Source organism: Petromyzon marinus, chromosome 71 (assembly GCF_048934315.1).
Source record: "Petromyzon marinus isolate PM22_M1 ecotype Great Lakes invasive population chromosome 71, UKy_Petmar_22M1.pri1.0, whole genome shotgun sequence".
NCBI classification, from domain to species: Eukaryota; Metazoa; Chordata; class Hyperoartia; order Petromyzontiformes; family Petromyzontidae; genus Petromyzon; species Petromyzon marinus.
In genome coordinates, this window is record NC_133737.1 from 3,595,117 (window position 1) to 3,620,667 (window position 25,551).

General features: G+C 45.1%; 2 protein-coding genes across 2 annotated transcripts in view; both read left to right on the forward strand.

Moving 5' to 3' along the window:
* The window catches only part of LOC116957278 (uncharacterized), a 609,203-nt gene that overhangs the window by 52,632 nt on the left and 531,020 nt on the right, over positions 1-25,551 (forward strand). The gene's annotated exons all lie outside the window — the stretch shown is intronic.
* LOC116957236 (uncharacterized) overlaps positions 1-25,551 on the forward strand; it is a 33,170-nt gene that overhangs the window by 4,421 nt on the left and 3,198 nt on the right. Inside the window, exons 2-6 of the mRNA XM_076055356.1 lie at positions 7,110-7,234; positions 8,359-9,892; positions 19,889-20,021; positions 20,457-20,614; positions 25,388-25,512. Coding sequence (XP_075911471.1) covers positions 8,399-9,892; positions 19,889-20,021; positions 20,457-20,614; positions 25,388-25,512 — 1,910 coding nt within the window. The 5' untranslated portion in view covers positions 7,110-7,234; positions 8,359-8,398. The remainder of the gene's footprint in view (positions 1-7,109; positions 7,235-8,358; positions 9,893-19,888; positions 20,022-20,456; positions 20,615-25,387; positions 25,513-25,551) is intronic.

A 25,551-nucleotide genomic window follows, 5' to 3' on the forward strand; every position in this document is an offset into this window, starting at 1 on the left:
TTTAAACAAAAGGAAGGAGCAGCAATGGGTTCTCCTTTATCCCCTGCTATAGCAAATTTGTACATGGAAAACTTTGAAATAAGAGCACTTGCCTCGAGCACATTAAAACCATCCTTTTAGTTTAGGTATGTGGATGACACTTTGGTTGTCTGGCCACATGGTAAAGATACACTTAATGATTTTCTAAATCATCTCAATGCACAAAACCCGGCCATCCAGTTCACCATGGAAATGGAGGTGAATAACACACTCCCATTCCTAGATATTTTGCTTGGACATGGCCTAAACGGTAAAATAACACACAGCGTTTACAGAAAGCAAACGCACACTGATGCCTATCTGAATGCAGAATCACATCATCATCCAGCTCAAAAATCCTCTCTTATCAAGACGCTCGTACATCGGGCGAAAACAGTGTCAGATGGTGAGAGTCTAGTGAGAGAGATTAAACACGTTAAAGATGCACTACGACAGAATGGCTACAATAATGCTCAAATTAACAGAGCACTGAATGCCAAATCACGATCGCAAAGCAATACTACTGAAAGCGACCAGATTGTTAAAACAATAAAAATTCCATATATCTCAGGAGTAACTGACAAATTAGCCCGCGTTTTGCAAAAGCAAAACATTACAGTAAGATTTGGTACAGTACACAAAATTCAAAAACTAGTATCTTGCACTAAAGACGCATTACCTAAACTATCAACAGAAGGTGTATATCGGATTAATTGATCATGTGGCAGCTGCTACATTGGGCAGACGGGACGTAACATCAGCGTAAGACTAAAAGAACATCAGAGAAATATTAAATTATCTCAAACACAACTGTCGGCAGTGGCAGAACATGCTTGTCAACAAGGACACTCAATTGATTTTGACAATGTTGCAGTGGTGTGTAAAACTAATTATTACTGGCAAAGACTAATTAGAGAATCCATTGAAATTGAGAGGAATAAGAATAACTTTAATCGCTCTGACAGCTACCGGCTTAGTGCGGCCTGGAAGCGTATTATTAAATAATACACATTACATTTTGATTTAAAGAATTACTAATCTACAACTCATTACTAATCATAACCAATGACTGATTACTAATCGATTATATAATTACATTACCCCCCCCTCCGCCTCTAATCACTGCACCTGATGAGTTAAGTGATGACGTCACTCTTCTGCTCTATATAAAACCGGGAGCAAGCGAGGGCTTTACCATTCTGGCGAATTGCCTGATGATGCTGGAAGTATTTACCAGCGAAACGTCGTACTCAAACTGTAAATGTGGATTAACTCTTCAACACACCGGTGGGCTGAAGTAGTGAATTATTTGTCTTTTGTCAACGTGACACTTTTCTTTGCTGATTGGCCGTGTCGGGTGGTGGAGGGTTACGACACATTTATAAATAAACGCGATCTAACCCAAAAACCTTTATTATGAATAATATTGGTCGCGAAAGCCTACGTGTTAAACCAAAGTAACGCATTGTATAATTCAAAGGTGAATTTGTCTGTGTTATAACATGTAGTTTGGATTTGAAGGTATGATATTGTATTGCATAGTGGTCCTTATGCATGTCATGGTGCAGCTCGGTACACGGCGGCGCGCCTTGGCTGCGGCACTTATTTTGGATTAATTAGTGTTTGTTTCCACCAGCCCCCCTTCCTCCTCCGCCCCGGGTGGGGGCTGGTAACATGCTAATCCAACTCCGCCCACACAGCCTTAATAAGACTCAGTTCTGGCGTGACGGGGTCCACTCGGACTCTGTCTCCTGGATAGACCTGTTTCTTCACCTGAGGAAGGCCGCTTGTGTTGTGGCCGAAACGTCGTGAGAATTTTATTGTCTTATTTTATTTTATTGTTTTATTCTCATTCTACGTGACTTTACCGAAAGAACCAAAGAAGATGAATCCTTGCAGTCACGAAAGCTTTAAATCGAAATGATTGCATTTGCTTTAATTATCTGCTTAAGTTTAATATGTCATCACCTATCTCACTACTTTGAAACTTTGTTTCTTTTAAATATTTCTAGAGTTTTTAATCTTACGAAGGCCAAGCCCACTTGAGCTATACCGCTCTTTTTCAGACGCGACCTGCCCACAACAAAGTGGCTTATCAACGTGTGGAAATGTATATTGGTCAAATACTCTAAACACGTGGTCATTTTGACACTGAATGTGGAGGGAAAAACAGGAGGATCCGGAGGCAAACCCTTGCTGCTGTAAAGCTCCTACCAACGACACACGAACTGGACAATATTCGAGCCTTGAAGGAACTTGGCAACGCCATCAACTCACTAGCCAGCGGCAAGTCCCCGGGAAAGGACGGCATCACACCTGAGGTACTGAAATGTGCGAAACCCGCCATCCTCACAAAACTCTATGAACTTATCTGCCAGTGCTGGGAAGAAGGCGCAATGCCTCAAGACATGAGAGACTCCAACATCACCCTATATAAAAACAAGGGTGACCGCGGGGACTGCAATAACTACCGCGGCATCTCCCTGCTGAGCATCGTGGGGAAAACCTTTGCCCGTGTGGTCAGCAAATTACAGATACTAGCTGAGAGGACGTATCCTGAGGCTCAGTGTCGTGTCAGAGCAGGAAGGTCCACAATTGACTTGCGCTTCTCCTTGCGTCAGCTACTTTAGAAATGTCAAGAACAGAGAATGCCCCTGTGCTTGGCATTCATTGATCTTACAAAAGCCTTTGATCTTGTCAGTAGGGGAGGCCTCTTCAAACTCCTCGAAGTGATCGGTTGCCAACTGAAGCTGCTGGCAGTCATCTTCTCTTTCCATGACAACATTAAAGGAACAATACAGCACAGCGGCACCACCTCAGAGGAATTTACCATACTCAGCGATGTAAAGCAGGGATGCGTGCTTGTCCCAACACTGGCATATTTTTCTCACTTATGCTCTCCCATGCCTTTGATGGCAAACTCTTCAACTTTGGCCGTCTCAGATCCAAAACCAAAGTCCGCAAAGTCCTCATCAGAGAACTCCTATTTGCTGATGATGGCGTGCTGACAACTCACACAGAACAAGGTCTGCAGACACTCATCGACCACCTTGCCAATGCCTGCAATAACTGTGGCCTGACAATCAGTCTGAAAAAGACCAATGTCATGGGCCAGGATGTCAGAGACACCCCTTCCATAAACATTGGCAGCTACACCCTGGAAGTCGTTCAGGATTTCACTTACTTGGGTTCCACCATCACCTGCAATTTGTCCCTTGTCACAGATTTTGACAAGCGTATTGGGAAGGCGTTTACAGCTATGTTCAAGTTAAATTTCGATTTAAAGCTTTCGTGACTGCAATGATTCATCTTCTTTGGTTCTTTCGGTAAAGTCACGTAGAATGAGAATAAAATAATAAATTGATAAAATAAAATAACACAATAATATTCTCACGACGTTTCGGCCACAACACAAGCGGCCTTCATCAGGTGAAGGGAGCGAGACTGTCTGGTAGGACAGCGCTGGACAGTCTCGCTCCCTTCACCTGATGAAGGCCGCTTGTGTTGTGGCCGAAACGTCGTGAGAATATTATTGTGTTATTTTATTTTATCAATTTATTATTTTATTCTCATTCTACGTATGTTCAAGTTGACCAAAAGAGTGTGGGAGAACAAATCCCTAATGCTCAACACCAAAGTACAGGTGTACCGGGCCTGTGTCCTAAGCACCCTCCTCTATGGGTCTGAGTCCTGGACAACATATGCCCATCAAGAACATCGACTAAACACATTCCACCTCCGATGTCTCGGGTGCATCCTCAGTATCAGATGGCAAGATCGCATTCCCAACACCTCAGTCCTCAACTTGGCCAACATTCCCAGCTTGTACTCTCTACTCAGTCATAGCTGCCTGAGATGGCTTGGACACGTGCGCCGCATACAGGAGGGAAGAATACCAAAGGATGTCTTGTACGGCGAGCTGGCGTCAGGCACACGGGCCACTGGTCGCCCAGTCCTGCGCTTCAAAGATGTCTGTAAACGGGACATGAAGAACCGCGACATCAACCCAAATGACTGGGAGAAAACTGCCGGCGACCGACACAGCTGGCAGCAGGCTGTGAAAACAGGCCTCAGCAGAGGCGAGGAGAAAATACACACTGCTTGGCAGACCAAGAGTGAGCGACGTAAAGAAAAAGCAGTAAATACCTCTGGAGCTGCCACCGCAGTCACTTGCAATTGCTGTGTCATGGACTGTAACTCAAGGATTTGCCTACTAAGTCATTCTAGGCGCTGCAAAGCCTACAGCTGACCTCGTAAGGCGCTAGAGAATTGTCTCTCAAGACAAACAGGCCTATATTTTGCTGTGTAGCTCATTGCTGTTGAGGATTTTCATTCGCTGTAGGTGCAGGCATAGCAGCACTGGCAGCATGCCATCCAACGTCTTGCTGTACTGGAGTTTCATAAGCTGTAGTTGCAAATATCACATTACTGGCAGCATGCTCCATTGCTTCTTAGTGTTCAGGAAATTAATTCGCTGTAGGTGCATCCCAGGCAGCATGCTGTCTCATTTTGTGTTAAGCAGTTTCATTCGCTCTAGGTGCAGCCATTGCAGCACTTGTACGAATGGCATAAATTATTGTAATCGGCTTTGGTGAAGAGAAGCACACTTTTTCTGTGAGGGACATTATCGATGGAGGTCAAAGTTAATAAGCATAATAAGAGTAAATATTGTGTGAGTGCTATATAGAGATTAAGGAAATGATAGTTGAATGTGTAATTGTAGGAATGTGAAGACATAGCCACAAAGGAACAAAGTAATTGTAGTGCTTGTTGTGGGTATTAATAGTATGTCTGTGGTGGTGTGTGTAAATATATAATTATTTTAACGCGAGTGCATGTATTTGCATACTTTTTATTTCTTACCAGGCGATGTAGACTTGACGTATTTAGTCGTAGCTGTTCTATAGCATCTATGTTGTGTAGAAGGAGAACGGTAGTCCTGGTACATAGATGTAAATATTTTAGAATAGTACATGTTTTTTTAAAATAAATATTGCAGTGTGTATTATAGGTGAGCCGTGCACATGCAGAGGATAGTAAGCCCGAAGTGGATGAATTTGGCGGCAAAAACGCAGGGCTGATAATAGGGAAGGATGTGGTAAATATGAGAACAAATATAGCAGTGCAGTGGAGACACTTATGTTATGGTGAGTGCGTGGAATTGTAGAAAATGAAATGTCATTATGTGCTTGCATGTGTGGCAAACCAGAAGTTGTGAGAATGCCCCAAGCTTTAACACATGGCAAGAGAGAGAGGGGGGTAGGTGATGCAGGTGGTACTACAGGTGTTGAAGGTGAGCAGGTAAGCTAAAAATAGTGTGAAAAAGACACGAACTCACCCGTGAGTATGCATGGAAAGTTTGAGGTGTGTTGGCGCAAAGTCTGCTTTATCATTTTAAGATTTATACTATTTTGTTTCTCCGTGTTTATTTAAATTGTTTAGTTTATTGGGAATACAGTACAGTACTTATTTCAATTGTGATGTGAATTTTAGTTGACGTTTGCCAAACGCCATTACTTAGGTAAGGCTTAAGTATTGAATATCGTGCTTTTAGCTTTTGCAATTTCCAAGAACGTATCTTCCGCGATATGCAAGGAACTGCTGTATTTTCTGTCCATCGATTACAGCAGAATATGGATTTTCAGCAGAAAATAGTTCTCTGCTTTCTTGATTTAATTAAGGCTTATGGTTCCACAAAGAGGCTTGGGGCATTGGGTTGTTATTTGTTTTCAAATATATGCCTCTGCTCTCATTTACTGAGGATTTGTACGATTTTGGGCAGCCCCGTCTAAAGCTGCGTGACCAGGAGTCAGAGCCATTGCCTGTTTAACTTGGCTTGTGACAGAAATTCATGCTGGCCCCATGCATTACATAGCATCTTCAATAACTATGTAGTTTGAGAAGCTCCCAATGGTCATATAAAAACAATTACATTCGTTACGGTTACAATTATACGCTAATCGATGCCTGGTTTTAGTTAAAGGATCGTTTCCTGCTGGTCAACCATGTTACATCTGATTATTTGCTAATGGCTACTCAATGAGATGGAATTAGGGAATCTTGTTCTGTGCCTTGATAATTCCATCATGGAATGGGACCTTGCAAATGTTCCACATAAATAAATCACCTGCCTGGGAATGTCATGTCATACAACACTGCACCTCCTCAACTCTTCATGAATAATCAGGCAGTTCTACAAGTGTTGGAGGAGCTCCCATACCTAGTTAATGTGTTCACGACCAGCCCTGGTTTGGCAGCCAAAGTCTCACTTCAAATTTGTCGAGCAGCATTCTTTCATTAGACTGTAACACTGTGTGGAAGATGCCTGTACTTTTGCTCCATACAAAGCTGTGAGTGTCCACCTCCAAGGTCTAGTCTGTCTTGAGACCATCCATCTCCCTGCCATACTGGCATGGCACCCGCCCCTCACCCTTCATCCTGCGGATGTTCGACGCACAGGATGGCACCACGTAGCCACTGAGTTACGTGGGCCACACAGCCACGAGGCGCTTGTTGGCGAACACAACCCCTGGGTCTGGCTCTAGGGGTGATATCAATATAGAATATATGTAAGGATGCCCCCCAATAGACTCCCCCTGGAACTCTACCAGACACGTCCCACTGGGTGATGACCCCGGGGCTGGCCCAGGACATGCTGGCATTACTATGTAGCTCAGCTGGCCTGGGAACACTTGGGAATTCCCGAGATTGAGCTAGAGTCTGTTGCCAGGGAAAGGGAGGCCTGGACCGCCCTACTCAGCATGCTGCCACCGCGACCCTCACCAGGACAAGCATTTTTTAGATACTAACGAACAAAGCTGTGATTCTTCTTGGCCACAGATATTACTCTGTGGATTCAGAATATGAACTTATTTAAATTACCATCTCTGCTGGCTTATACATTGAAGGCTAGCCTGCCTATGATTCATTCTCTATTTAACCAGACTATATTGTATTATAAGCTTACAGATCCTTAAGATATCAATTTAGAATATAATCTTGAGTCTCTTTGGCAGGCGAGGCTGCATTGGTTCGGTCATGAATCCCACATTCCCAGACACTGCATGCTCAAGCATCTTTTGTTTGTCCAGATAGTAGGGGCTGAACAGGCATGGCATTGGCTAAAGAAGAGATTAAAGGATGTGGAGGTGGTCAGACCTGCTGATGACTGGTGCCGGGAGTGTCAAGATTGGCCTCAGTGGAGGAGACCCGTGAGGTATGCTGCAGGGCAATTATTAGATATTTGCTCTGCAACAACGATGGGGTCGAAAGAGTGATGCCAAAATGAATAGGTAGACCGCTGGGTTCCTAAAACCCAGCAAGACAGTGGGGAGCACAGCTGGTTCATCTGTCAGTCTTCCCTTTACACTTGGATCATTACCTGCCGACAAGGAATCCACACTTACATGGACTTAAATTGCATCTATCATGGCATTAGCACTGGGATAAGTTTACTTGCAATTCGTCATGAATGGTGGATGTTTTGTTTATATATGTTAATGATGCATGTGAAATGTACGTGTATTTAAGAGTTTATCTTTGTTGGGAGCTGTGGTGCACTTATTTCACTGACTTATGAACTCAGCAATTAGTTTGATTATCGCTGACAGCAAACATGATGGATAAGTGAAAGCTGAACTTATTGTGGGCCTCTGCTATGTTGATTGATCTTAAATTAATTACATGGTGAAGTGAGGAAGCATTAATACTGAGCAGATGAAGCTGGCCAGGCATGGTTCTGGACACACCACCACCTTTGTGCAATGCCAGTGTGTCAATGTGTCAACTTTGTATTTGCAGTAAATGATATTAACTATTGAACATGGAGGTTAAATCAAAACAATAGTTTATTTTAGTTTTCCTCTGCAACTTTTTGTAAGAATGGAAACAGTCAGGAAATTAACACAGCATATATGCAGCTGAAGTTAGATCTGTTCATCCGAGCATTCAAGCAAATTGGAGCCTGGCTTCACACATCTAAGTTGTGATTGAACATTAATTTATGCATTTCTGCATAATACAAATAGTATTATTTTCAACAGCCTTTGCTATGTTAGCTGAATTTTGCTTTTATAAATACTACTTTTTCAGCCAGGCAGCCGAAATTGTGTGCTTGGTGTTTTGGGTTAACATTTATTTTGAAGATACTAGGGCTTCCAGGCATATTTCTAACCATTTGGCCTCTCATTGTGTGCCTTAACAGCCCGTGTGATGAATTGGGGAATATCTTGAATATATGAATAAATATAAACGTGTAAGTCATGTGTGACTGTGTATATATTCATTCCTCTGTGCCTCGATACTGACTTAGATGGTGTGTATATTTTTTTCTGTGTGCAGCTGACGCTTCTTCTGACGCTTCCTCTGCAGAATTGGTCTGATGGAGCAAAGGCACTCAGCGCAGCTCGGTAAAAAGCGACAAAAATGGGACCAGAATGCAAACAGCATGGATTGTACTGGAAGTGTGATACGGCACCAGAGAACTCAAAGAGGAGAGAAAACCTTCAAGTGCACTGTGTGTGAAAAGGCATTTGCATGGTCATCAGTTCTTCAAAAACACCAGAGAATACACACAGGAGAGAAACCCTTCAGGTGTAGTGCGTGTGGGAAGGCATTTTCAGATTCATCTGTTCTTAAAAGACACCAGAAAACACACACAGGAGAGAAACCTTTCAGGTGTAGTGTGTGTGAGAAGGCATATTCAGATTCATCTGCCCTTAAAAAACACAAGAGAACACACACAAGAGAGAAACCTTTCAAGTGCACTGTGTGTGAGAAGGCATTTACAGAGTCATCATGTCTTCAGAGGCACCAGAGAACACACACAGGAGAGAAACCCTTCAAGTGCACTGTGTGTGCGAAGGCATTTTCAGAGTCATCACATCTTAAAATACATCAGAGAACGCACACAGGAGAGAAAGCCTTCAAGTGCACTGTGTGTGAGAAGGCATTTTCAGAATCATCTGCCCTTAAAAGACACCAGAGAATCCACACAGGAGAGAAACCTTTCAGGTGTAATGTGTGTGGGAAGGCATATTCAGATTCATCTGCCCTTAAAAAACACGAGAGAACACACACTGGTGAGAAACCTTTCAAGTGCAGTGTGTGTGAGAAGATATTTTTGGGTTCATTGCTTCTTAAACGACACCAGAGAACACACATGGGAGAGAAACCCTTCAGGTGCCTTTTGTGCGATAAAGCGTTTGCAAAGTCATCAGTTCTTAAAGAACACCAGACAATACACACAGGAAAGAAAGCCTTCAAGTGCAGTGTGTGTGAGAAGGCATTTTCACTGTCGTCAAATCTTAAAAAACACCAGAGAACACACACAGGAGACAAACCCTTCAAGTGCAGTGTGTGTGAGAAGGCATTTGCACAGTCATCACATCTTCAAAAACACCAGAGAACACACACAGGAGAGAAACCTTTCAGGTGCACGCTGTGCGGGAAGGCGTGTTCACAGTTAGCACATCTTCATAGACACCAGAGAACACACAGGCATCAGAAGATCCCCAAGGAGTGTAGTCTGAAATTGACTTGTGAAAGTCAAAGTGCTGCAATGAGCCCATCCCTCCTGAAAAAAGAACCAGAAGTAAATTCCAGCTTGGACACTATGAAATGTATCAAGGTGAAATCTGAAGACGTGAAGGTGAAATGTGAAGAAGTGATGGTGAAGAGCGAAGAAGTGAAGGTAAAATGTGAAGATGAAGATTCAACTCCAAAATCAGACCTTCACATTCATGGAGTCAACGTGAAGCAGGAGGAGAATTCGGACTGTGAGGCAGAGCGAGGCAACGCCCAGCAGTTTGTGGAAGTGGAGGTATGGGTGGACTTCCTAGACAATATAAATTCAAATGGAGACGCTGTAGATGTGTAATCTTGAGACAATGAAGCTCCAATAGATTCACGTTTGTCACAGGCCTTTAATAAAAATAACGTGAAGTTGAATTGCATAACCTTACCAATGAATTAATTGATGAAACACTAAACATTTATAAGCATCTATGTTACGAATCTACACACTCACGGGAATACTATTGTGTTGAGATTATTCTTTTGATCACAGAATCTTGCCCGCAAATTCATTGATGTCTCAATCGCCAATTGATAAGCATCTCTTAGCCAAATAGGCACACTAGCACTCACACTATTGTTTCAGAACATTTCGTTACTTGCATAATCTTACCAATGAATTCATTGATGTCTACTTTTGCCATTGGGCACATGTTTCTTTAGCATGTTTCGTATGAGTATTATACATTTTTCCGGACTTTTCCGATCGCCGTGTATGGTCGCTGTACTCGGAGGAGTTAGCTGATTGTTGTGTTACTCAGTTTTAACAAACGTAACCATTGACGGTTAATTGTACGGATCAATGAGTAGGACATCTTCAGGAGTACGGTATTGGCGATTCAGATCATAAGTGTTAGAGTGTTTTTAGATATTAAAGTTGCTTAACATATAAGAGTCTGAGTGGTTCCTTCCTAAGTTCATGCATAATCTTAATTATAAGAACTGTATCCTGCGGTGAGATCTGAATTCTGAGACCTGATAGAATTACACTAAAACATAATCAGTAAAAATGAAAGTGAGAATCATTGTATTTTCACGATTGGTAATACACCCTAGACAACAAAGCTAAGCCTAGTTTGCAAAATGGCATACATTAACAGAATTTCATAAAATTACACATTTTCCATTGTATTATCGCGATTGGTAATACACCCCTAAATAACGAAGCCGAGCCTAATTTAAATTAGCATCATTTAATCAAATGTCTTTTTTTTCAAGACTATATACAACAAGCACCCCCAAGTGGCAGCAGCCCCTGTGTGGCATAAGGTGGTCCTGCACCAGCCTGCATGTGGGCATGAGTCTGTTAGTAGAGGGCAATGATTGATGTGTAATCTCAGTTGTGTAATTTGTGGGTAATGTTTAAAATTTCCCAAATTTTAACCACAACGCCAGCATGCAATCGCATACACGTTTTGAATGACAGTGTTTTAGAATCAGCTGTTAAGACGGTGCATATTTGTAATTCATCTTCCTGGACTAACCAGGCATGCCTGTTGGATTTGAACCTTGAACCTCTGCAACAAAAAGAGAATGCGCTATCACTTGGCTTCCCTCAATCTGAGTGCTGCATGTGTAGGCCTCATCCGACAGAGATCAACTTCTTGTGAATACGATATGATATGATGAAGTACATTTCATTGCAGTAATTACATGTCAATATGCCTATCGATAAGTTGGAATTATAATTTGTGCATACATGTGTAGAGGTGATAGCCACTCACCATTCAGTAACCTGCAGTACCACTGAGTGTCAACGGTGTGCAGCAGTGTTACCTCCCTGGGGAAATGCCCGGTGTCAAGCAGAGGTGAAAGCGGATCAGAACGACCGATTGGGAAGGACCAATCAGAAGGTTCCAAAAGGGGTGTGGCTTGGACGGAGCCAGCCGTGAACCTATATAAAAGCCAGAGTGCTGAGAGCTCTAGTTCAGTTCTCTCTCCACACGAAGTCCGGGCTGTAGATAGATAGGACTCTGTAACCAAGCCTTACAGCCCTTCTAAAGGTAGAGGCTCAGTGTAAGCAGTGGTCAGGGGAGAATAGGTCCTGGATAGACAGGACCCTGGAACCAAGCCTTGCAGCCCTTCTCAGGGCTGAGGCTCAGTGTAACCAGTGGTCGGGACCCACAGACCCAGTGGTCGGGTCAGTTAGCCTCCCCTAGGTCCCAGCCGGAGGACGTTAGGTTAGTGGGTAACCCGTGAGTTGGTCCCGCCAAGTCCGGAGGCCATACCTCCCTAGATATCGGGTAAAGGGGACCGTATACCCCTTGTATGTTAGGGACCGTGTCGAAAGAAAGACAAACAGTGTGCCTCATAAAAAGTCTTCGTCTGGAATTACAACACTACACATGTAACATTTTGTCTATAAGGGTCAAACATGGAATACGTGATTGTTAGGAGAAAGTGTGTGATTTGGAAGTAACCTGTACAGATAACTCACGTGAGAGCTGTTGTTCTTGTGATATGAGTCAACTGGTATTTTTCGTGATTCAGGAAACATCTGCCTCTGGAATAAGTCATTGTCTTTGAAATAAGGAACATTCACGTCCTCTTTGCTTCTTTCGGTAAAGTCACGTAGGTAAAGCATAACCTTCAAATCTAGATTAAAACTTCAAATCTAGATTGAACATTCACATCATTCATCAGTTACAAGGCATACCACTTAAATGTTATACGTGTGTGGCAGTCAGAGTGATAGCTTTGGGGAGCAGGGTGTTGTTTTGATTGGGGAGAAGCAGGGAGGGGGGGACTTTGTGTGAAAGTGGTTGCAGGTGTGTGGGATTGGATTGGCTCGTGGGCACGGGGGTTTGGACTCGTCGGCACGCCGTGGCGATCAAATGGGGGAAGGGCCCAATGGTGTGGTTCAATAAAACGCCCCGCCGTGGGGAACCGAGAGGAAGGGGCGGGGGATTTCATTCCGCTACTGATCATGCTCAAGGGTGCCTGCTGATCTGGCTCAAGGTGGTTGGGATTGGTCCACTGAGGTGGTGTTTGGAGGATTTTTGTTCGGTCTGTTCCAGAGCTGGGTGGTGCGTCATTGGTGCCTTCGGAGTTTTGCTCAACGGTTTTCTTCCACCAGCGTTCGTGGTGGAGGAAGTCGGTGAGGCCGTGGTTGTCAGGTTGCGTGACTGTGTTGGTTGTTGTGTTGTTGCGAGGGTCATTTGTGTTGGTATGGTGGCTTGTGATGCGTGCTCTCCCCTGGAGAAGTAGTAGGCCTGTTCCCCTATAACATTGTATGTTTTCTGTAGAGATTAAAATCTAAGTTGGCACCATACATTTGAAATATACCGGCAGTGGTGTTGGTTGTGTTTCGCGCACGGTAATTTGGGGCGTCGCGTGACATAGAGGCCCCACCGGAATTTAAACAACAGTGATGCTAGCTAGGGTTTCGGGTATACACCGAAACCCGCTAAAGCATGTCCCAAAAGGATGCACCATTGCAACGTGTTTTTTTATGTTGTCGAACTAGGACTAGAAATGCTCCTTGCTGATTAACATCTGGATGTTCGTAACCATCAGTTGAAGCAAGCCCGACTGCTGTTGAGACATTTTACAGCAATACTGGTCCACAGGTGGCTTGCACTGAATCAATGATGCACTCCCAGAAGACTGATATTTATAGTATGTGTAAAACACTTATTTGTGTCGTGGAGAGACCAATAAATGAAAGAGACGTGTTTGCTGATCTGTTTAATCGCAAGGACGTAATTTAAAGAGCACATTTGAAATGCATCATGGATTTTTGTTACATATTTGTCTTCTAGTCTAGGATTTATTTAATTGTAATTTGTTTAAATTAAGCTTAAATAACCGTGTTCATCAATATCCCACTGCTTACCAAATGTTTACTTAAATATGTAAAAGTCTCCTCTGGAGACATCACCTCAAAGTCACGAGTGGGTGATGTCAGCGCCTCCCTATCTCTGGTTTGTGACCTCACCAAGAGCAAAACTCCCCTCGTCCAAGGGACGTGACGACCGCACTTAGTCTTAGAATTCATTTGCACGGTCATCAAATCTTGACCGACAAGAGAACACGCACAGAAGAGGAGCCCATTAGGTGCACTTTGTGTGGTAAGACATTTGCACGGCCATCAAATCTTCACAACCGCCAGGGAACACATTAAAAACCCCGTCAAGTACACTGTGTTTGAAGGCCTTTGAAGTGTTTTGAAACTGAAACACGCGTAAGGAGCTCAAGGAGCAGAGTCGGCATTCGAGGTGTGAAATTCCCAGTTCCACAATAAGCCCATACCTTGCAACGCAAGAACCATTAGAAAATTCATGCTTGGATACATGGCAGGAGGAAAGGTGACATGAAGACTCCAGAGTTTGATCTCCAGGCCTTCAATGAAGACAGCTGAAAGCGGGAAGAGAGCTTGGACTGTGAGGGAACCTGGGAAAATTCCAGCCGACTTTCGATGTGGAGGTTTGGGTGGCATTTTTTTTTATAATGTCGAGTAAGAGCAGCCAGTATACGTGACCATACGTGTTGGGTAGATCCTGTAACCAGGAGGCTGAGACACGGAAGCTCAATAGCATGCACCTTGGGATACTAATACGAATATTTGTATTTATATGGCGCTTGCTTAATTGCCTCAGCAACTCAAAGTGGCTTGTATCAAATCTCATTTTAAAGAGTCGACGGCCACTCCCATGGTGTAACTGTCCCTGTGCCGCACGAGTTGACTGAGCAGCGGTCTAAGTGGATGTTCGTCTGCTAGTAGGGGGTGATGATTGATCTCAGGAGGGTAGCTTTTGGATACTTGTTCAAATTTGGTAAATGTTAACAATTACATTCGCATGGAATGGCTTATTTATTTTGAATGACAGGCATTTTAACATCCACTGTGAAGCAGATGGTGCATATTTTTTCATGTTACTGCAGCCGCAGTAATAACCAGAGCTGCCGGCCGCATTTGAATCTTGAACCCCTTCAAAGGGAGAGAACTGACAATTACCTGAAAAAAACACTTCCCGAACAGATCCTCTGTCATCCTCATGTATTTTACCTTGCTAAACTGCACTGGTTCCATGGACCTAATCATACATTTCTTCTCAATCTGTCCCAAATAAACTAAAGATGGCCGCTCACTTAGAATCTCAATAAACCTTCACTTGCTCCTGATAATCCAGCTAAGCAGTGGAATCCATGTCCAGGTTGTAACAATAAAATATTACAAAGTGGCGTCCAGCCATGCAGGACTGGCCTGCAACACTTACCGTTGTTATTGTATTTGATTATTGTGTAGTTTGTCTTCGTCTGATTACTTCACATCAAGTGTGGGGCTTAATCTATGCAGGCGAAATACACTGCACGATAAATAAAAACACCACGACATGTAATGTGTGTTAGTACAGCCAGCAGCTGGGATGTGCAGTCGGGTTGCAGAGAAACCTGCGCTGAGGATGACGCGGCTGCCGTGGAGGTTGTTGGCATGGTGGAACAGGGAGGCGAGTCGGACGACGCGTGAATTGAAAATTTATACACTGGAAATCCCGACTTGTCTCAGGAACAGCAAAAGGAACTGCGCTCCCTGTTACGGGATTTTGCGGACATCTTCAGTCAGGGTAAATTTTATATTGGCCGCACTTCGTTGCTGCAGCACCGCATCGACACGGGAAATTCGGCTCCTGTAATACAGAGCCCTAGGGAGAAGGACCATGTTCGCCAGGCAGTTGACCAGATGTTGGCCGCAGACATCATCTCTCCCTCCACCAGCCCATCGTTTTGCTTAAAAAGCAGGACAGCAGTCTACATTTCTGCCTAGATTACCGGAAACTAAATAAGGTTTCAGTGGCCGATGCGTATCCCCTTCCGTGGATGGACGACTCATTCAACGTGTTGTTGAGCACACGGTTCTTCTCGACCCTTGACTTGCTGTCAGGATTCTGGCAGCTGCCCCTAGATGAGAAATCCAGGCGTAAGACCGCGTTCCGAATGCCCCAGGGGTTATTCCAAATTAATTGTCTTCCCATGGGGCTGCACTCGTGCCTGGCAACGTTTCAGCTGCTAATGGAGTTGGTCTTGGCAGATCACCAATGGGACTCTTGCCTCATTTACTTGGACGACGTTATTGTGTTCGGATGTACATTTGAGGAACATCTGCGTCAATTGCAGTCGGTGTTAGAGTGCGGGTGGCCAATCTCATTCAAACCGCAAAAATGTCACCTTTTACAAACATCGGTACAGTATCTGGGCTATATTGTAAGCGTGTCCAGGCTACCCACGGATCCCGACAAAAATGCGTGTGTGCAGGTCGGTGGGTGAAGTTTGCAGTTTCGTCGGGTTTGTGTCCTACAATCGCCGGTTCATTCCGGGGTTCGCAACGATCGCCAAACTGCTCCACGCATTGACCGCTAAAGGGCAGAGATTTTGGTGGGGGAAGGAGGTCGCGTTTGTCGTGCTACGTCAAGGCCTCGCCAACGTACCCCTTGTCAGCTACCCCGATTTCTCTCTGCCCTTTATTTTGAACACGGACGCCAGCGATACTAGGATAGGCGCTGTACTGTCACAGGTCGTAAACGGTGCAGAGAGGGTCATAGCCTATGGTAGTCGGGTGTTATCTCCCGCAGAACAGCGCTACTGCGTAATGCACAGGGAGCTGTTGGCCATTTTTTATTTTGTCCAACAGTTTCGGCCCTACCTTTATGCACATTGACCAGCCTTCCGGGCAGCTGTCCCGCTGGCTCAAAGTGCTGCAGGAATACACATTCACTGTCGTTTACAGGAAAGGTGTAGGGCACTGCAACGCAGATGCACTGTCTCTCGCCTGCCACCAAATAACCAGTGCGCATGTTCTATGGGTGCGGGCCGGTGTAGACCTTCACTGGCTGGCCTGCCTCGGGTGGTGGCGGCGTGTGGGGATGCAGTGCCACTTGTGGTGGCTGAGCCCAGTGATGGTGCGCTAGGCTTCACGCTTGCAGAGTGGGGACGACTGCAGATGGAGGACGTTTCCTTGATTAAATTGCGGTGCCGTGTAGAAAATATGGGCAGTAGAGCCGTTCCGTCAGGGGCCTCCCTTGTAGTCCTTCGCAACAGCTCTTGATGCGATGGGATGAGGAGCTGCAGCGCTATTGTATGGTGTTCTTTGGTTCTTACAGTAAAGTCACAATGATAGAAAAAAAAGAAAAACTATGAAAAGAAAAACTAAGACGTTTCGATCACAACAGGCGATCGTCATCAGGAGGAAAAATGGTAAAAAGAAAAAAGCCCCTTTTTCATCCTGATGATGATCGCTTGTGTTGTGATCGAAACGTACGGTGGTTCCCACTGCCCTGCGGGGTAAACTCATCCGAGTTGGTACATGAGAAGCTAATGCACCTTGGAGTCCGTAAAATGCTGTTGATGCTGAAGCGGGACATCTATTCGCCTGGGTATGATGGGTGACTTATACCACCTGGTTAAAGGATGCGCCAACTGCGCACGCCGCAAACCACCGTCGAGGCAGTCCCAGCCTCCATGACAATTCAATCACGGTGTCTTGAATTAACGAGCTAGTCGCACTGGATATTTTTGGGCCATTCCCCGCTACTCAGAGGGAAAATACATTTCTCCTGGTCGGGGTGGAATATCTTTGCCGGTGGCCGATGGCATGGCCTTTGCCTGACCAGTCGGCCGCATCCATTTCGGACGCATTTTTGCATGGCTACATCATGGATAAGGGAGCCACTGAACAACTTCTCGCAGATCAGGGGCAGAATTTTTCTTCAAAATTGTTACGGGAGGTGTGCGACTTCCTAGGTACTAAAAAAAGAGGACTTCACCTTACCAACCTCAGACGGGATGGTGGAACGCCTGCACAGGACTGTAACATTGATGCTGTGCCAGGGGAGTCAATGAGGTGCAGTAGGACTGGGATTTGCACACCCGCCGTGTCTAATTTCATCTTCTGTATGGGAGGGAGAGCATCCAAGGGGAAATTCGGGCCAAGGCGCAGGCCGCGAATGAGAAGTTCCATTGGGGCACCGTGCGTCCGGGCTCCCGTGGAAAACTGGGGACAGGGCATGGCTGAAATGTCCACAGGTACCCCCTGGGTATGTCCCCCTAATTACACCGGCCTTGGGGCGGGGACCCTGTTGAGGTCGAGGTTGAGTTGGCCGCAGTGCGTGCGCTTTCAGGTCGGTCGCCGTCACTGGTTTGTGCACCCGTCAAGGTCGGAACTATATGTTAATTCCCAAATGGACAGCTCATTTCCATCTCCAGAGCAGCCGGTGTCTGATGTGTCCGAAAAGCCGGGGCAAAACGAGCCCCGAAAGCGGTACTTCAAAGGGATTGCGTTGTGCCGCCCTACAGAATCCCAGCATCTGCCGCCCGGTGATCCTCCTACATCTGCTCCGGAATGAAGGGCCGCGTGCGGAAGCCCGGTCGCCATCTATTTCTCCCACGGAGGGGCCGCGACCCTTCAGGCCATTTGTGTGAAGTTCCTGCGCTTCCCCACTGCGCAAGTCCCACTCGTGGTGGGGGGACCGGCGTCGATAACTTCCACAAACTGCCCAATTATCATGGAGAGTTCAGGATTTGGAAAGTTTCATATAAAATACCAAGGCAGTTGTTTTGTTTGAGTAGAAGAAATGCAAGGCCACACCTCTTCCTGACACACTCCAGTGAGTAGCCATTACCAGATCATTCACATGGTTGTCCAGCAGGCAATGATATCTTGACAACAATGCATCGATTAACCTCCCCATGTAACTGCACCTCATATGAATTCTTCTTTTCGCGGCATTGGAAGAGTCGAACAACATAAGCAATGATGATGCTACGTAAAATAATGTACGGGCTAGAGAGCATACCTGTCATACCCCAACTTGAACAGTAAATGGGCCTGATCAGGAAGCTGTAGCCGGTCCTGGCGAGCGGTGGACTGATGACGCCTGGATGTCTGTGGAATTTAGGATCCAGGATGTCTGCTGGGCTGGATCTGGCTCCAGTCATCACGAGGGGTAGACAGCCCTCTACTGAGCATAGCATAATGCCAAACAGGAAGAGGCCCTTGTTCTGAAAAATAAAACTACAGGTGTGTGGGAACGTGATGGTGAGAAGTGGAATGCAGAGACTGCTGCGAGTACCTTTTAAGTTGGGCACGGTGCACAAGGTGTATCAATCGCATTCCAAGTACTGTCCACGCATACACAACACAAACTCACTCGCGCCCATAATATATATACACACACACTGCACTCACAAAATACACGTGTACATTACACAAACTCTTCAACATTTAGGTGGTAAAGTAGAGCAGTAATAGCTCTCGCGCTTCACAGCAAGAAGGGTCCTGGGTTCGATGCCTAACTCGGTCTTTCTGTTTGGGTTTGTAATTTCCCCCCTGTTCTACATTGGTGTTCCACTGGATTTTCCGTGTTTCTCCCAAACCTATACTCATGAAATGTAGTTTGTGTTCACCAAATAGTCCAATACAGGACCCTCCTGAAAAATAAATGTTGGACTCTTGCAGCTAAATGAAACATTAAACTGGAAAATCCTCTCACACAGCACACAATTTTTATTTTACCAGTTAAGGTCCACCGAGCTATAGAGCTATTTTTCAAAAGCAACCTGATCACAATTATAGTTCAACCAAGTAACTAATTACGTGGACATTTATAGCTGCTAAATATTTCTAAATGTGGATGGGGAAAACTTGAGGACCCGGAGAAAAATCAGTGTGACCACATGGAGAACATGCAAACTCGATCTTGATTTGAAGCTTTCGTGACTGCAGGAATCCATACTCTTTGGTTCTTTCGGTAAAGTCACGTAGGTTTAAAATAAATCACGACGTTTCAGGTGCAACACAAGCGTCCATCATCAGGTGGAAAAGCATGGTCTGCTGCTGAGGCAGACTGTTTTAAAAGGTTTGAAATGGGTGTAGCTCAAGGGTTATAAAGAAGTGGCCGGGACTAGTGATGTTAATGTGAGAAATTAGCATGTAACTGTAAGATAGAAGAGCAGCCTCCTAAACGAGGGCACGGAAGTGGCTATGTTAATGTGAGAGATTAGCATGATGTTAATGTGAGAAATTAGCATGTAACTGTAGAAAAGAAGGAGAATAAGAGCAGCCTCCTCGACGAGGGAGTGCCTTTACCGAAAGAACCAAAGAGTATGAAACTAAATAAACTTAAACTCTAACCCCGCTCTCTGACGTCACAACTCAGCATTACCTCATCGGCGTGAGACGCGAGGGGGAGGTGTAATCCACCAGTGACGTCATGTCACCAAGGAACTCACCCCCCCCAGCCCCCCCTCCACCTCGAGTGCACTCACATATGGGCCTAGTTCATTAACATAATTTATTAAGTTACACCGCCGCACATTGGGTAGGGGAGTGTTTTGTTCCCCTCAGTGGCGTCATGTCTCCGCCTGCAGCCGCGTGACGTTGCGAGATTCCAGGAAGCTGCCGATCCACTCGCCTGCGCTCACTGGGATCCGAGGTGAGAAGTTGACATCGTGGTGGTGGTTGTTGTTGTGGTGGTGGTTGTTGTTGTTTACCCAGGTAGAGCCTCGCTCCTTCTCTCTCTCGTAGGGATATCAATTGAGTAGCAGCGAGTATGGAATCGATGTCCAGGTTGGAACATTACAACGCGGAGCCTAGCCATGCGGGGCTTTGCCTCCTGCCCTCGCCTGATCGCATTTACTTTAATTCTCTGCTTAAGTTTCATTTGTCTTCACCTGGCTCACTACTTTGAAACTTTGTTTCTTTTAAATATTTCTAGAGTTTTTTTTATCTTACCAAGGCAAAGCCCACTTGAGCTATACCGCTCTTTTTCAGAAGCGACCTGCCCACAACAAAGTGGCTTATCAACGTGTGGAAATGTATATCGGTCAAATACTCTAAACACGTGGTGATGTTGGCTCTTAATGTGGAGGGAAAAACAGGCGGATCCGGAGGAAAACCCTTGCTGCTGTAAAGCCCCTACCAACGATACACGAACTGGACAATGTTCGAGCCTTGAAGGAACTTGACACCGCCATCAACTCACTAGCCAGCGGCAAGTCCCCGGGAAAGGACGGCATCACACCTGAGGTACTGAAATGTGCGAAACCCGCCATCCTCACAAAACTCTATGAACGTATCTGCCAGTGCTGGGAGGAAGGAGCAATGCCACAAGACATGAGAGACTCCAACATCATCACCCTATATAAAAACAAGGGTGACCGCGGGGACTGCAATAACTACCGTGGCATCTCCCTGCTGAGCATCGTGGGGAAAACCTTTGCCCGTGTGGTCAGCAAATTACAGATACTAGCTGAGAGGACGTATCCTGAGGCTCAGTGTCGTGTCAGAGCAGGAAGGTCCACAATTGACTTGCGTTTCTCCTTGCGTCAGCTACTTTAGAAATGTCAAGAACAGAGAATGCCCCTGTGCTTGGCATTCATTGATCTTACAAAAGCCTTTGATCTTGTCAGTAGGGGAGGCCTCTTCAAACTCCTCGAAGTGATCGGTTGCCCACCGAAGCTGCTGGCAGTCATCTTCTCTTTCCATGACAACATTAAAGGAACAATACAGCACAGCGGCACCACCTCAGAGGAATTTACCATACTCAGCGATGTAAAGCAGGGATGCGTGCTTGTCCCAACACTGGCATATTTTTCTCACTTATGCTCACACATGCCTTTGATGGCAAACTCTTCAACCTTGGCCGTCTCAGATCCAAAACCAAAGTCCGCAAAGTCCTCATCAGAGAACTCCTATTTGCTGATGATGGCGTGCTGACAACTCACACAGAACAAGGTCTGCAGACACTCATCGACCACCTTGCCAATGCCTGCAATAACTGTGGCCTGACAATCAGTCTGAAAAAGACCAATGTCATGGGCCAGGATGTCAGAGACACCCCTTCCATAAACATTGGCAGCTACACCCTGGAAGTCGTTCAGGATTTCACTTACTTGGGTTCCACCATCACCTGCAATTTGTCCCTTGTCACAGATTTTGACAAGCGTATTGGGTAGGCGTTTACAGCTATGTTCAAGTTAAATTTCGATTTAAAGCTTTCGTGACTGCAATGATTCATCTTCTTTGGTTCTTTCGGTAAAGTCACGTAGAATGAGAATAAAATAATAAATTGATAAAATAAAATAACACAATAATATTCTCACGACGTTTCGGCCACAACACAAGCGGCCTTCATCAGGTGAAGGGAGCGAGACTGTCTGGTAGGACAGCGCTGGACAGTCTCGCTCCCTTCACCTGATGAAGGCCGCTTGTGTTGTGGCCGAAACGTCGTGAGAATATTATTGTGTTATTTTATTTTATCAATTTATTATTTTATTCTCATTCTACGTATGTTCAAGTTGACCAAAAGAGTGTGGGAGAACAAATCCCTAATGCTCAACACCAAAGTACAGGTGTACCGGGCCTGTGTCCTAAGCACCCTCCTCTATGGGTCTGAGTCCTGGACAACATATGCCCATCAAGAACATCGACTAAACACATTCCACCTCCGATGTCTCGGGTGCATCCTCAGTATCAGATGGCAAGATCGCATTCCCAACACCTCAGTCCTCAACTTGGCCAACATTCCCAGCTTGTACTCTCTACTCAGTCATAGCTGCCTGAGATGGCTTGGACACGTGCGCCGCATACAGGAGGGAAGAATACCAAAGGATGTCTTGTACGGCGAGCTGGCGTCAGGCACACGGGCCACTGGTCGCCCAGTCCTGCGCTTCAAAGATGTCTGTAAACGGGACGTGAAGAACCGCGACATCAACCCAAATGACTGGGAGAAAACTGCCGGCGACCGACACAGCTGGCAGCAGGCTGTGAAAACAGGCCTCAGCAGAGGCGAGGAGAAAATACACACTGCTTGGCAGACCAAGAGTGAGCGACGTAAAGAAAAAGCAGTAAATACCTCTGGAGCTGCCACCGCAGTCACTTGCAATTGCTGTGTCATGGACTGTAACTCAAGGATTTGCCTACTAAGTCATTCTAGGCGCTGCAAAGCCTACAGCTGACCTCGTAAGGCGCTAGAGAATTGTCTCTCAAGACAAACAGGCCTATATTTTGCTGTGTAGCTCATTGCTGTTGAGGATTTTCATTCGCTGTAGGTGCAGGCATAGCAGCACTGGCAGCATGCCATCCAACGTCTTGCTGTACTGGAGTTTCATAAGCTGTAGTTGCAAATATCACATTACTGGCAGCATGCTCCATTGCTTCTTAGTGTTCAGGAAATTAATTCGCTGTAGGTGCATCCCAGGCAGCATGCTGTCTCATTTTGTGTTAAGCAGTTTCATTCGCTCTAGGTGCAGCCATTGCAGCACTTGTACGAATGGCATAAATTATTGTAATCGGCTTTGGTGAAGAGAAGCACACTTTTTCTGTGAGGGACATTATCGATGGAGGTCAAAGTTAATAAGCATAATAAGAGTAAATATTGTGTGAGTGCTATATAGAGATTAAGGAAATGATAGTTGAATGTGTAATTGTAGGAATGTGAAGACATAGCCACAAAGGAACAAAGTAATTGTAGTGCTTGTTGTGGGTATTAATAGTATGTCTGTGGTGGTGTGTGTAAATATATAATTATTTTAACGCGAGTGCATGTATTTGCATACTTTTTATTTCTTACCAGGCGATGTAGACTTGACGTATTTAGTCGTAGCTGTTCTATAGCATCTATGTTGTGTAGAAGGAGAACGGTAGTCCTGGTACATAGATGTAAATATTTTAGAATAGTACATGTTTTTTTTAAATAAATATTGCAGTGTGTATTATAGGTGAGCCGTGCACATGCAGAGGATAGTAAGCCCGAAGTGGATGAATTTGGCGGCAAAAACGCAGGGCTGATAATAGGGAAGGATGTGGTAAATATGAGAACAAATATAGCAGTGCAGTGGAGACACTTATGTTATGGTGAGTGCGTGGAATTGTAGAAAATGAAATGTCATTATGTGCTTGCATGTGTGGCAAACCAGAAGTTGTGAGAATGCCCCAAGCTTTAACACATGGCAAGAGAGAGAGGGGGGTAGGTGATGCAGGTGGTACTACAGGTGTTGAAGGTGAGCAGGTAAGCTAAAAATAGTGTGAAAAAGACACGAACTCACCCGTGAGTATGCATGGAAAGTTTGAGGTGTATTGGCGCAAAGTCTGCTTTATCATTTTAAGATTTATACTATTTTGTTTCTCCGTGTTTATTTAAATTGTTTAGTTTATTGGGAATACAGTACAGTACTTATTTCAATTGTGATGTGAATTTTAGTTGACGTTTGCCAAACGCCATTACTTAGGTAAGGCTTAAGTATTGAATATCGTGCTTTTAGCTTTTGCAATTTCCAAGAACGTATCTTCCGCGATATGCAAGGAACTGCTGTATTTTCTGTCCATCGATTACAGCAGAATATGGATTTTCAGCAGAAAATAGTTCTCTGCTTTCTTGATTTAATTAAGGCTTATGGTTCCACAAAGAGGCTTGGGGCATTGGGTTGTTATTTGTTTTCAAATATATGCCTCTGCTCTCATTTACTGAGGATTTGTACGATTTTGGGCAGCCCCGTCTAAAGCTGCGTGACCAGGAGTCAGAGCCATTGCCTGTTTAACTTGGCTTGTGACAGAAATTCATGCTGGCCCCATGCATTACATAGCATCTTCAATAACTATGTAGTTTGAGAAGCTCCCAATGGTCATATAAAAACAATTACATTCGTTACGGTTACAATTATACGCTAATCGATGCCTGGTTTTAGTTAAAGGATCGTTTCCTGCTGGTCAACCATGTTACATCTGATTATTTGCTAATGGCTACTCAATGAGATGGAATTAGGGAATCTTGTTCTGTGCCTTGATAATTCCATCATGGAATGGGACCTTGCAAATGTTCCACATAAATAAATCACCTGCCTGGGAATGTCATGTCATACAACACTGCACCTCCTCAACTCTTCATGAATAATCAGGCAGTTCTACAAGTGTTGGAGGAGCTCCCATACCTAGTTAATGTGTTCACGACCAGCCCTGGTTTGGCAGCCAAAGTCTCACTTCAAATTTGTCGAGCAGCATTCTTTCATTAGACTGTAACACTGTGTGGAAGATGCCTGTACTTTTGCTCCATACAAAGCTGTGAGTGTCCACCTCCAAGGTCTAGTCTGTCTTGAGACCATCCATCTCCCTGCCATACTGGCATGGCACCCGCCCCTCACCCTTCATCCTGCGGATGTTCGACGCACAGGATGGCACCACGTAGCCACTGAGTTACGTGGGCCACACAGCCACGAGGCGCTTGTTGGCGAACACAACCCCTGGGTCTGGCTCTAGGGGTGATATCAATATAGAATATATGTAAGGATGCCCCCCAATAGACTCCCCCTGGAACTCTACCAGACACGTCCCACTGGGTGATGACCCCGGGGCTGGCCCAGGACATGCTGGCATTACTATGTAGCTCAGCTGGCCTGGGAACACTTGGGAATTCCCGAGATTGAGCTAGAGTCTGTTGCCAGGGAAAGGGAGGCCTGGACCGCCCTACTCAGCATGCTGCCACCGCGACCCTCACCAGGACAAGCATTTTTTAGATACTAACGAACAAAGCTGTGATTCTTCTTGGCCACAGATATTACTCTGTGGATTCAGAATATGAACTTATTTAAATTACCATCTCTGCTGGCTTATACATTGAAGGCTAGCCTGCCTATGATTCATTCTCTATTTAACCAGACTATATTGTATTATAAGCTTACAGATCCTTAAGATATCAATTTAGAATATAATCTTGAGTCTCTTTGGCAGGCGAGGCTGCATTGGTTCGGTCATGAATCCCACATTCCCAGACACTGCATGCTCAAGCATCTTTTGTTTGTCCAGATAGTAGGGGCTGAACAGGCATGGCATTGGCTAAAGAAGAGATTAAAGGATGTGGAGGTGGTCAGACCTGCTGATGACTGGTGCCGGGAGTGTCAAGATTGGCCTCAGTGGAGGAGACCCGTGAGGTATGCTGCAGGGCAATTATTAGATATTTGCTCTGCAAC